The 12,502-nt window shown below is 43.5% G+C and overlaps 1 protein-coding gene across 3 annotated transcripts in view; it reads right to left on the bottom strand.

The window, feature by feature from the left end:
* The window catches only part of PTCH1 (patched 1), a 61,528-nt gene that overhangs the window by 16,557 nt on the left and 32,469 nt on the right, over positions 1–12,502 (bottom strand). For all 3 annotated transcript variants that reach the window (XM_065946878.1, XM_065946877.1, XM_065946879.1), the window contains 5 exons: positions 8,736–8,854; positions 7,710–8,112; positions 6,979–7,288; positions 2,252–2,394; positions 56–239 (listed from right to left, as the gene is read on the bottom strand). In XM_065946878.1, the coding sequence (XP_065802950.1) occupies positions 56–239; positions 2,252–2,394; positions 6,979–7,288; positions 7,710–8,112; positions 8,736–8,854 (1,159 nt within the window). The remainder of the gene's footprint in view (positions 1–55; positions 240–2,251; positions 2,395–6,978; positions 7,289–7,709; positions 8,113–8,735; positions 8,855–12,502) is intronic.

Here is a 12,502-nt window from a genome sequence, read left to right on the forward strand (position 1 = left end):
GTACAGGGTGCAAGGAGCCCCCAGCAGCGAGCAGGTCCAGTGGAGGGCTACTTACTTCTCAGCCTGGTTTCTGGCATGTAGTCAGCTTTGTCATGGACCCACTCGGGACGGTGAGGCCGGATGTTGGCTTGGGAGGCAGCATAAGCCACAGGGTCGTTGCTGACCCAAGCAGTCAGGTAGATGTAGAAAGCACTGGGGTTAATGATGCCGTCTGCATCCACCAGGCGCCGTTTAGTCAGCTGCAAAATGGGTAGAACAGGAGTCTTTCAGAGTGGGGGCTTGGGGTCAACACACTCCTACCTACAGAGAAGCAGAGACTGCATCAGCATTTGCAACAAAGAAGAGAATGTCTCTGTTTGCAAGTGCAGAAAATCCCATCAGAACACCTTAGGTTCCTTTTAAAATGCACTTATCAGAGAATGCAATAATCGGCATGTTTATAACACACATACACACACACACAGAGTTCGGCAGATGGCCCAGGAATTGACTGAACCAATTAAATCTGAACGCTAAAAGACTGTCTGCAGCCAAGGCAGAGAATGAACAATCTGGAGAAACATATTTATAGGAGGGGAAGGGGGAAAAAAAAACCTGGCAAGAATCCCCATACACGTCTGTGTGCAGTTAACCTCTGCTGTTAACACTGAAGGAAATGCCACCCAGTAAATGGAGGAGAGCTATAAAAATAAAACAACATCTGTATAAATTTTGCTAACACTAGCCTCCTATGACCTGTGTATTCAAAAGATGTCCATCGCCAGAAAGTAGAAGGGACGGGTGCATAATCTTGGTCTTTCTGGGAATCTTAGTCTGAGCGAGGTGGTTACATTTAGCATATGTGCCACATCCTACGAGAAAGCCAAATAAACACCATGCTCGCTCTAGAGCTGGTCTGTGGGCCTTGTATAGGCGAAAAACATCCAGAGAGAAATACACACAGACACACATGGATGTATGCATATATTTTTTCCTGTTTACTTCAGATGGTGACCTGGTTCCAATGCTTTTCATCTTTAACGAAATGAAAAACACCAGTGACAGAAGTTAATAGGGAAAGAGTAAAGGAAGAAAGTGGAGGAGAGTGAGAGAACTAAATTTCAGGGATCTGGATTCAATTAATCCACAGGATATGTAACAACTGTATGTCTTCAAGCCGTCTCTGGAATTACATAGTACAGCTCACATGGCCTCCGTGCACACAGCACGCTTTTCTCCCTCCCAGGCAGAGGAAATGATGTCTGGCGGCCTGGCCCAATCACATTTGTTCCACGGTGTCCCTGGGCCCTAAAACCAACCCAGCCCCCAGCATCCCCCTGCCATCTCTCAGACAGACTCCTCTGCCTGCATCCTTGTCAAGCCTGACAGCATGCCGCATGCGGCCATAAAGCACCGAGTTCACACTCCATAATAACTCTGAACAATGTACTTTGTAAATCTGTCACCTTTAATGCCAGCAAAAATGGGGAGACAATAAACAGAGCTGCTGGGAAGATCATTAGCATGAAGGTTTTCTGCCTGAAGGTGAAGCAAGTAAGCTACAAAGAACGGAGGGAGGAGGACCTGGGGAAGCCAGGAGTGGGGCTGGACTCCTCTGAAATGTGAAGGATCCAAATGCCCTCACCAGCATGCCCAAGAAATCAGAGGGGATATGATGGAATCCAAGTGTCACAGCCAAGAGGCAAATGCAGCTAGAGAATATGATTATCAAACAGAAACAGCTCTTGTTCTTCGGGGGTGAGCACAACAGTGAGTCCACGGAGAGTCCAAAGATCTGCATTTCCGTCTGCCTCACTCATGACAGAGCAATCTGTCTGTCCTCCTCTACCCCTCAGGCCACAGTGACCCAAAGGAATCAAACCTAACAAATATTCCCGTCCTGCTAGTAACCTCTCCTAACCCATCCATCACCCCAACTTCTATTTTTCAAATTCTGCTACCCAAATGACTCACCCTTCCAAGTCTGAATACAACCAAGACTGACATGGTGACAAGGACTAGAATTCAAAAGAGAACAGTGAAGCGCGGTATGTCTCACATCTGAAAGAATCTGCACTGCCTCAACTATACTTTGTTCTGACAACTGCTCTGAAGGTAAGTAACACACTTGTCCCCATTTGACAGATGAGCAAGGTGAGGCGCTCTGGTTTGCCTGCAGCCACTCAATTATCCAGTGGGATCAAAAGCCCCAAAGCCCTGCTCAACAACTCTCTCCGAAGCTCCCAAGGTATAAGGTGTAAAGCGAGAGTACCTGAGTGATGTCAATGGGCTTATCACGGCTGCCGGTTTGTACCAGGAGTTTGTAGGCAAGGACCCCATCATCTGATCCATTTTTGTAATTGTTTGGCATGATTTTCCCGGTTTCCCAGTCACTGTCAAATGCATCCTGAAGTCCTAGAAAAGGCAAATGTGTGTAATACATTATAACTCTTAACCAGATTGATCCTGGTCCTAATGGGGTAGGCTGAGGACAGGCGAGTGTTTGCCATCAACTCCAAGGACTCTGTATTCTGCTTATTTTTGATTTCACGTGATACTCGTGTTTCATGAATGAACTTCAGGTTGCTGATAATCACTGCTTCAATAGGCAGAAGGGAGGGAATATTCATTTCTAGGAAACAAATACACGTGTTTTAACCCCAAACTCCCCCTTTTCTCCCCCAGGTCACAAGAAAGCAAGAGAAAGCTGGGTGCGGAAGACACACAAGGCTCAAACACTGTTTTGTTACACATTAGGCACTAAGCCATGGGTTCTTCAATACAACCAGAAATTCCATTCAGAGCAGGAAAAACACATTCAAACCCCCCAACTTCAAACAGCAACTGAGTTGCTTCTCCAGCCCAGGGTGAGTGAACATGATTCTGTCAATTTGTTCCATCTGTTCGACTTGTGGAGCTAACACAAGCTGTGGGATCGGCTGCCAGGTTGTGTAAAGATCACAGCCAACACCTATTCACTCTCGACTGTTCTCTTCCTCTTTGCCACCCTTCCTTGAAGAGGGGGTGCGGAGGAGGGGGGGGAGGACGGAGCTTGTGTGCGCGTGTGTGCAGGGAAATACCTCACAGGGTAAATTTGGATCAGATTGAGAACAGGAAGCCACAGGCCAATACAAGGGGGCTCTGTGAGAACAGATGACAAACCGCAAGGCCGGGGAGGGGGAAGGAAAGAGCTTTGTGGGCTTGGGGGATGGGCGAGCCCACCACACACAGCTGCGCTTGGCCTCTGTAATCAAAACCATCATTACAGACCTGACGGTTTGGCTACAGCTGTAAAGAGATAAGCGTGTTGGAAGAGGAAACAGGGCCCTGGTGACCCGGCCTGAGGCGCTGAGCAACTGCTGGCTCGCACACAGTCTCCTCCGACACCCTCACCCCTTTCGTTCCCTGCACCCCCAAATCACCTCCCACGTAGAACTCCAGAGTCCCAGCCCCCAAGAAGCCGCGTCTTTTGAACCGGCTGCACACGCACAGGTTAGACGTGGTAAGAATGGAGGGAGGGTCTTCAGTCACTTCAAAGTCACCCCCCGCCCCCGACGCCTCCCAACACACAGAACCGGTTCCGTGTTTAGAGCTCAAAGTGGGGGTTGAAGCTGAGGGAAGAGGAAAGCACAGACCCTCTCTCGCGCTCTCTGTCTCTCTCTGTCTGATCTCTAAACCTCTGCTGTGGGCATTGTTTTCACAGGAACAATTTGGGGACGAGGCCCGCGGGCTCCGTGGTGAAAGAAGGCCCTGTCTGGGGAGAATGGAGCGGCTGCAAGGCCGGGTGGGGAGACCACCGGAACGGCCGCGCTGCCCTTGCACACAGGCTGTTTTTCATGGCGAGGCGTGCACACAGCCCTCAGTATTGAACAGATGTTATTTTATTACCTAAAGCCTTTTTTTTTTTGGTTTTTGGAAAAAAACAAACAGGAGAGAAAAAAACCACCTCTACCCCACAACCCCCCCAGAAAAGAGGCCTGTTCTGGTTTCTTCACCATAATAGAATTTTCATCACTTTGTGGCTTCCATGGCACTTTAACCCTTTCCTCTTGACCTGCTAATCCTGAGGAGCAGCTCAGGCTTATAGTGAGTGCGGGGCTGTCTGAGCATTTTACACTGATTACCTCCCATTTAATTCTTAAAACCTCATGAGTTTTTAAGCCTGCTGGTATTATTTTACAGATGAGAAAACCGAGGCTTAGGATGGTGAAGTGACGTAAGGAAAGCCACACAGCAGCTAAGTGCTGGTTAACCTCTGAAGAGGCAGCCTCTTCCAGAGTTGGCTTGAACCACAGATGCTCTGAACTGCCCTGAATGCACTGCAGTGCCCTGGACGCATCTGTTGAAGCCTCAAGAATAAGACAGCAGAGCTAACATGGGCACCAATGATATAAAGTGGCAAACAGGGGGCCCCAAAAATCTGAGTGTGGTTGTTGGATCTTTATACTCCGAAGACAACCTCGAGTGAGACAAAGAAAGAAGGATCTGATTTGGGGAGGTCCCCCTCACTGGCTATTTAGTTCAACTCATCATTGACGCTGCTGGCCCCTACTCGCCATTCACTCTACTGGGACTTCAGGATGAATGAAAAATAATCACTGACTTCACAGAAAAGCCAAGTTCTTTCATAATTAGTATATTATTTTCTGACTAATTATCAAAAACCTCAAGTAATAAGTTTTGGCCTAAGTGCACACACATTATACAATCTTGACACAAAACAAGGAACAGGAATTTGCTTTTCCCTTGGCTAACACTTCATATTCCAACACATGCACTGCAGGAAAGAACTGTGATGTTTTACTTATTTTACAGCAAAACATGAAATTTTGGCTAGAACTCTTAAAATATTTTATACCAGAAACTATTTCCTAGTGTGAAGTTTTGAGTTAATTATCCCTATTGTCAATTTTTCTTTGATACAAGAGTTTAAAAAGAAAATGTTAATCTAAATTTTATTTGTGTAATTCAGTGTGAAATATAAACAAACACCATTTGTACAATATGGTTTTATCACCAAGGTCACCTCATTTGCATATATGTTTAAAGGTGACATTTGAGATACTTTCTGTATTTTGATTATGTATTTTTATGAGTAAACCCCTCCTCCCTTAAAAAGACTACTGGAATGTTGCTAAAGACCAATGGGATGACATGGTTTTCTAATGAGGGTCCCATCACTTATAACTACCCAAAATGTTCTGAAGGAAAGCTGATTCAAGGACAACCACTTCCTTGGAGGAAATAAATGTTCAAGGACCAAATCAACCATACAAAAAGCCCGAAAAGCATCTAGGCAGCTGGTGGTCCCAGTATCTGGCGTTCTGTGTACAGAGCTCTGCTGGACCTTGGCAGAGTCAGAGGCAGAGATCTGGTCTGGCTGGGACCCAGATCAGGGGCCACGAATGGGTCTTACTTGGTCTAGATGGGTGTTGTTCACTTAGCAATGAAAACAGGATTCAAGCACACCTTTTGAAAAGATTCTCAAGTCCAAATGTTTTAGGTCTTTAAAAGGATGAAAGCATGAGGATAATTTATAATACGCTATAAAAAGGTTAGCGTTCTGCACTGCCTGGAGACAATGCCTTGCTGCCCCCTTTCCAAGCTCCGCCTAACATGCCATACTGAGCATCCAAAGGAATGGCCAAAGACACTGGAATCACTTCCACAATAACCCTTCTTCTCTCAGATACTGGCAGTGCTCCGCAGATCTCTTTGTTATTTGTGGCAAGTTATTTGCATGTCTTTGGCCAAAGCGGGGGAGGGGGGGAATGAAAAGCAGGGAATCTCTCAACTTTCTGGGTCCTCTTGATTCATTATCTGAAAAAAACCACTGCTTCCCCTACTACTGTAAAAAATAAGACCTGGAAAAAATTTAAATTAATCTCATGAGCATGTTAAAAAATAATGTTAGTGTCATGTAGTTCTCTTTGCCTTCCTCAGAAAGAGGTCAAATCTGATATACACACAAGAACAAAACTCTGGGAATATGAGTCAAAGCTAGAATCTGTATTGAACAATTTTCAGTCGAGTTCACATTGTTCACCATTTCATGCAAACTCACAGGGAAACTGGCTGCTTAATCTTTACATACAAGTGTATTGACTTAAGACCAAAAAAGGCATTTAAATCTGTGTTTAAACAAGCCTAATTAAGTGGGAAATTAAGACAATCATTTGGATAACTTCAGCCAAAAAATGTTGGGGCCATAATTATTTGGGTATTTCAGTAAGAGTATTTTTGCTTGAATTGTGTGTATAATTATCTTGATTCTCCACTTCACTTTGCATGTGTCAACACATAATAAATGAACAGATGTTCTTAGAATTACTGAATACATTCATATTCAATCAACAGGAGCAAATTTAGGCTCTTTTTTCTTTCTCTCCAGTTTACTACTATTTCCTAGAAATGTTTCTAAGGACAAGGTAAGAAGCTAAGAAAGACATTTTAAAGCAGAATTGATTATTTATGATATACTATCAGATGCGATTGAGTATTTAAATTTATTTCATATGCCAAGTCAAGAGACAGTCAAAATATGGAATTTTAAATTATATTCTCCAATGATGCAAACTACCTGTGTAGTAAGCTATGATCTGGCAGTGAGTCAGCCTAGAAATTCCATCAACACTTGAATTTCACTTCGTCACCAAACTAACCACCATTCCAAAAAAAAAGTACTAGAAGCATCCAGCTCCATATTTTATAACCTACTTTCCCATTTCCTCCTGTGTACTCATAAATTCTTACAGAAGTTTCTGAATTGGCTATTTGAATTGTCTGCATTGTTTTACAGGTAAAAACCAGATTTGGAAGCTGCCCCAGAGTCTATATAAGAATTTTAAGCAATTCTTAGAACTCAATGAAACATGTCAGTGTTACATTATAATCTAACACTTGAGTAAAGTGAACAGAGAGAACCTGTGGAAATCGAACACACTAAAGACCAAATCGTGAATGTTCACAAAGGATGAGTGCCCTCCAGCAGCATCTTACCTTGGAGCCAGTCTCTGAAGTAGTGCAGCCACATTTTGGGAAGCTGTTTATTTTCTTCCAGCATGACATACTTCACATTACTGAAACTCTTATGAAGGTCATAAAGTAAGTGCTGGATATTCGGGTAATCTGCTTTCTGAGTGACTATATACATGTTGTAGAAAGAAAAGTATTTGAACTGTGCAGCAATAAAGTCATATTCTCTAGTTTCCCGAGGCACAATGTCTGTAAGATCCAGCCCATCACGCACTCGGGTGGTCCCATAAAGGCTGACCCCCAGCAGGCCCAGGAAAAGGAAGATCACCACGACCTGCAACAGAATAAGGGGCCCGAGATCAGACCCAGAGGAACATAACCGACTCTCTCTTGACAAAGATGAGCTGTTTGGTTTATACCTCACTCTTCCCGTAATACTGCCTGGAAACAGCATGTAGGGGTTGTTTTTCCAGAGCAAAAAAACCAGAAAATCATGGTAACTGCATTTTAAAACAAGCTCACAAAGAATAAAATGTTAAAAATGCAAGGAGTCGATGTAAATTCGAAAGAAACATTTGCCACATAGAGATTCATGCCTGTAGAAGATGAGCTCATTAAAATGGCCTCCAGTTCTAAATGGGCTGACTCGTTAGGAGGCCTGAAATATATCACGTCTGAAGAAGCAATCCAATGAATTTCAAAGGCGCCTGCTTTGTTATTTTTTGAAGAACAGAGTCTTCTGTTTTGGTAATTACCTTGGCTTTTGGTTTTAGGAGGAAAGGAGCATAGTGCTTCTCAGCAAAGGATGAGAGTGTCCACCTGCTGCAGGGGGGCTCCAGGCAGTGCAGGCTGGAGTCTGAGAACTGGGAGAGCAGGTCCCTGGTGGAGCTGGCGCTCTCAGGGCTCTGGCAGCTGAGTGAGTCCTGGGCCATGGTGACGGGCTGCACGCAGATCTCGGAGCGTGGCTCGGCAGTGGTGTAGTACACGTGCGTGTGCGGGTCATACTCCGTGCGAAGCTGCACCGTGGACTGCATGGTGATCTGGGTCTCATGGGCGAAGCTGTGGCTGCTGTAGGGGGGTGGCGGGCTGTAGCGCGTGCCGTCTTGAGTCTCCGTGTAGGCCTGGGGCTCAACCTGGATCACTCTGCTGACACAGGGGCTGGAAGGGGGGAGTTATATTGCAGTGGGATACTGAAACAAGGAAACAATGCCTTCATTTCTGCCAATGACTGATACTGCCCACTCTACATAGTTCTGATTTAGGATCAAAATGTTATCACTGAACTCCACAAACGTCTAGTTTATCTATCTGGACAGAGACATGAGTAAGTCAAAGGAGGCCAGATGGATGGTTGATCCTGAATCTGGCTGACAAAAATCAAGTTACATGCTGATGAACCTCTTTAATGCAGAATTCCTTTAAAAAAAAAAAAGACTCAAAATGCAAACCACCCAAAGGGTGATGTTTTTTCCAGATGGTGGTTTTAAACCATTGTTCTGCCCTAATTCATAGAGATACAACACACTCCCAACGATCAGCAACACTGGTGTGTGATAAACAATGACCGTGTATCACCACCTCCGGGCTGTGAGGATGCTCAAGGGAGGGGAGAGCCCCCTTGACCCTGACATCCCCCTGAGGAAGCATCCTCTGTCCATCATCTCCCCTGTGTCCAGCACACTGTTAACTACACTTCCTTCCAAGTGCACAGACTAAAAAGTTCTCTAAACATTACAATTATGTTCCCAACAAATAAGGGCCAGAGCAGACAGGAAATGTACCTTGTAAAACAGCAGAAAATATCCAATCTCCTGTCCTCACGTCGATACAAATCCATGCTGAGAATTGCAGGAAAAATCAGCAGAACCATAGCAAAATTGAACACCACTACTACAGCCGCCTGGGAGGAAAAAAAAAAAATGAAGAGGTCACTAACACATCTCCTCCCAGTCAGAGGACAGCTTTGAAAAAATAAAGATGCTTTAAACAACATCCTTCTTTCACTTTCCTACTGAGGTATGTAAACCCAAAATCACTTTGCTTCTCGTCCATCACTAAGAGACCATCTGACTATATAACAGGAGGGACTCATCATTCTGATCCTTTCCGTCTCTAATAATTCCATGAGTCCATGGGGTACAAACACAGGACCTAAACTCAACTAACATTTTGGAGCAACCTAGCCAAACCAAACTGACAAAGGCAGAACAAAGAATATACTTGATATTTTACTTTAAGACAAAAAGAAACATTTTCCTCTTAGAATGTTCCTAAGAGTTCACGCAGCCCTGGTTTTACACTTAGAAATTTTATATATAAAGTGGATCGAGTATATCAAAATGTCACCTTTAAAACATGAAATAAAATTTCAAACACATCCCCTGAGGTGTTTAATAGGCACATTCCAAATAGCCTCTGGAGTAGCCTGGGGGTGTGTGTGAGCACAGTAACATAAAAGGTCAAGGAGAGTTAAGCAGAAATTCCTGTGTGTGATTCTAGTATGCAGAATAAATAAGTACAGATTCAAAAGTCACTCCATAACCTAGAATAAACATGGGGCTAGATTCTGTAGTGCTTTGGCAAGTCTCCTGCTGACCTAGTAAAAATTATACAATTGGGCTGTTAATAGGGGAAAGTCAACAGAGGACAGTTGAAAGGCTCTCCCATTCAGAAAGGCATGGAAAGAAGCAGCACGATGAAAAAATGCGAGTGGAATGCTAAGCAATCGAGAAATCATCAGAAATTTGCTTGGAAAATAAAACCTCTTACGAGGTTTTTCAAAGAACTGCTTAGTTGTAAAACCATCTCAAACTGGGTAAATGTCTCAGGGTGAGAAAAGAAAACTTGATTATAAGTGGTATGAAACAATATCAGAGAACTTTGCAAATGTCTTTGGATAGTAATTTTTGAATTTATGCTTGAGGTGAAATGCAAGCCCAAGTTTTGGAGAGATGCTTTTCAATGATTAATACTCTGTCCAGTCTACAAAACCAAAAAATAACCAAGAGTCTCCTAAAAATGACTCAATCCCTCTCTTTTTATTCTGCCTTGAAGACTCCTCATTAACTCAAAAATTATGAAACATGTTAACCGGCCACTATGATAAGGTATTTTAAAGACCTGTCTAATATGTTACAAGCAACTCACTATTTTGACTAGAGGATTAATCTAAGAGGCAAATAATTTAAAAAGTCAGGGATCCATATTAGATATGGAAGACACAAAGATAAATAAGACAAAATTTCTGTTCTCAAGGAAAGACACAGCCAGAAACAAATTACAGTTTAGGTTGATGAATGTAGTAATAAAAGCAGGCCAGAGTTCCAGAGTGGCTCAGAGGAGGGGGAACATGCAGTTGGGGGTACACATGGGGGTGGGGAGGGTGGTCAAAAAATGTTTCTTGGGAGATGGAGAAGACAAAAAAGGATTTTGGGGAAGCCAGGAAGGATGTGTGGAGGAAATTCAATAGGTGCTGTCTGAGTTTAGGAGCTTTGAAGCACTGCTAAGTTTAAAATTCTGTTAGAGTAAGAGAAAGGGGCAGGAGTGATGGGAGGTCAGGCAGCTAAGTTACACAGGATCCATTTGATTCCTGCTGCAACCAGGAGGCAGACATCAGTGCTGCTGTCATCCCTGTTACCTAATAAGCCAGTGGTGCAGAGGAAGGTCACCTACCTGAGGTTCCCATCAGACTCAGGCTTGATGTGTCTGTCTCAGGGCACAGACATGGTGATGGGGGGTTGGGGGGGGGGGAGGTAGGATTCCTGACCAATCAGAACAGAGGGAAGAATGGGTCTGATTCTCAAGGGTTTTCCAGGAAACCTCAACCTTGGGGGTTGGATCCTTTGAGCTTCTCTTTTTATTAGAGTCGTGCTTAGAATTCAGGAGTACAATACAGTAAGAACCCCTGGGCTTCTCATTTTGATTAAGTTCCTGGGGATGGGAGCAGAGACTGTGAAAAAGTTCATATACACGAACATGTATACAGGTGGCCCAGATGTTGTGGCCAGAACAACACTGATGCTTCTGCAGTGGCTGGGAGATACATCTGATACCAGCCTCAACCATCCAAGAAATTTGATGGGCATCTTGCTTGGTCTCTTTGTGGTGGAAATGGAACAATGAAAGGAGAAACCCAAGGTAGCCTCCCATCTCAACTTATTGTCCAACAGCTTATTAAATACATAAGTAGGGTATTTTCTGACAAGAAAGTAGTAGAACTCCAATATCCTCTAAAGAGCACCGAAATGGTAAAAACAAACAGCAAGAATTTCTCAATAAGAGAAGTGTCACCACTAGAGCAAAGAGCAGTTTAAGAAACTTTAGGTAAATGTGAAAAGCTGATGGGGACGATTTTATACCATCAATCAATTCTAATTGCTGTGCTTAAAGGAAATGTCCCATTCCCCTGCACAGCATCTATGGTGGCCCCACTGAGACACTTGCAGAGCAGAGAGGAACTGGCCTGCCTAGAGGGGCCCTCATCTAAACCCTCTTACCATCTGGAACAATAAGACATCCTGTTTCAGGAGTTTTCATTGAAGAAAAAATACCATTCAGTTACCAGCAAAACCCCGGTGCATGGCATTGGTTCTCAAAGAATTATAGACACTGCTTTCTGGTATAGAGGTGGCATTTGGACAGATGGTGAAGATTGACAAGGAGGTTTCTTTGGGGAAAAAAATCTATTTATTTTGACAAGGTTACAAAATTGAAAAAGCTTGACAGGGAAAATTTCTAAATGTAGGTTTATTACTGGACAGAAATGTTTTGGATATATCCCTTTAGATGCTTAAACTATAGCATCCTGAAAATACAAGTGCAAATGAATAACCAAAGTTTCAACTTAACATGGTAACTAAAGGAAAGAGAAATTATATAATGGTCAATTTCAAATGTCAGCACGTTTTAAAGGGAACCAAGCATAAAATTTCTGATGGCTACTGCAAAAATCATGGCATGCTTTTTTTCCTTACATTTTCCATCTTTTTTTTTAAAAAAAAAAAAAAACAGAGAATGAACCAGTATCACAGGAGGCCATTTTGTAATAAATGAAGATTCCTAGAAGCTGCAGATGCAATTTTCTAGATACTCCAGTACCCTGGAATAGAAGTGCAAAACCAACAGCATTCAATTCATCTCAGTAAGGTGCTTACCTTAGGAGAACTTAGCGAACTGGATTTTCTAAAAGGCGTAAGGAAAACTCATGTAGCTTTTCAGACCACCACACCATAGGATATCATTAAAGGAGAGTATGCCTTGATGAATCATCAGTTTGTACTGAGAGAACAGGAGAAATGAGAGAGAGGGACAAGAAGAAAAGAAGGAGTGTGAGGCAGCCAGAACAGAGGGAAAAGGCAGGCAGAGAGGGACAGAGGCAAGAGGGAGGGGCCCGCTGTTCAAAGACTCTAGAACGATCTCTCAGTGCCAGAATCCGCTGTATATAAGACAAGAGCAGGCTGTCAACGGGTGTTGCACACATGCATGCCTATGCAAAAGGCATCCTACAACTTCAGCTGTACCAAAAAAAATTAATAGTTAGTGGGCATCT

The sequence above is a fragment of the Muntiacus reevesi genome, chromosome 10 (genome assembly GCF_963930625.1).
Source record: "Muntiacus reevesi chromosome 10, mMunRee1.1, whole genome shotgun sequence".
NCBI classification, from domain to species: Eukaryota; Metazoa; Chordata; class Mammalia; order Artiodactyla; family Cervidae; genus Muntiacus; species Muntiacus reevesi.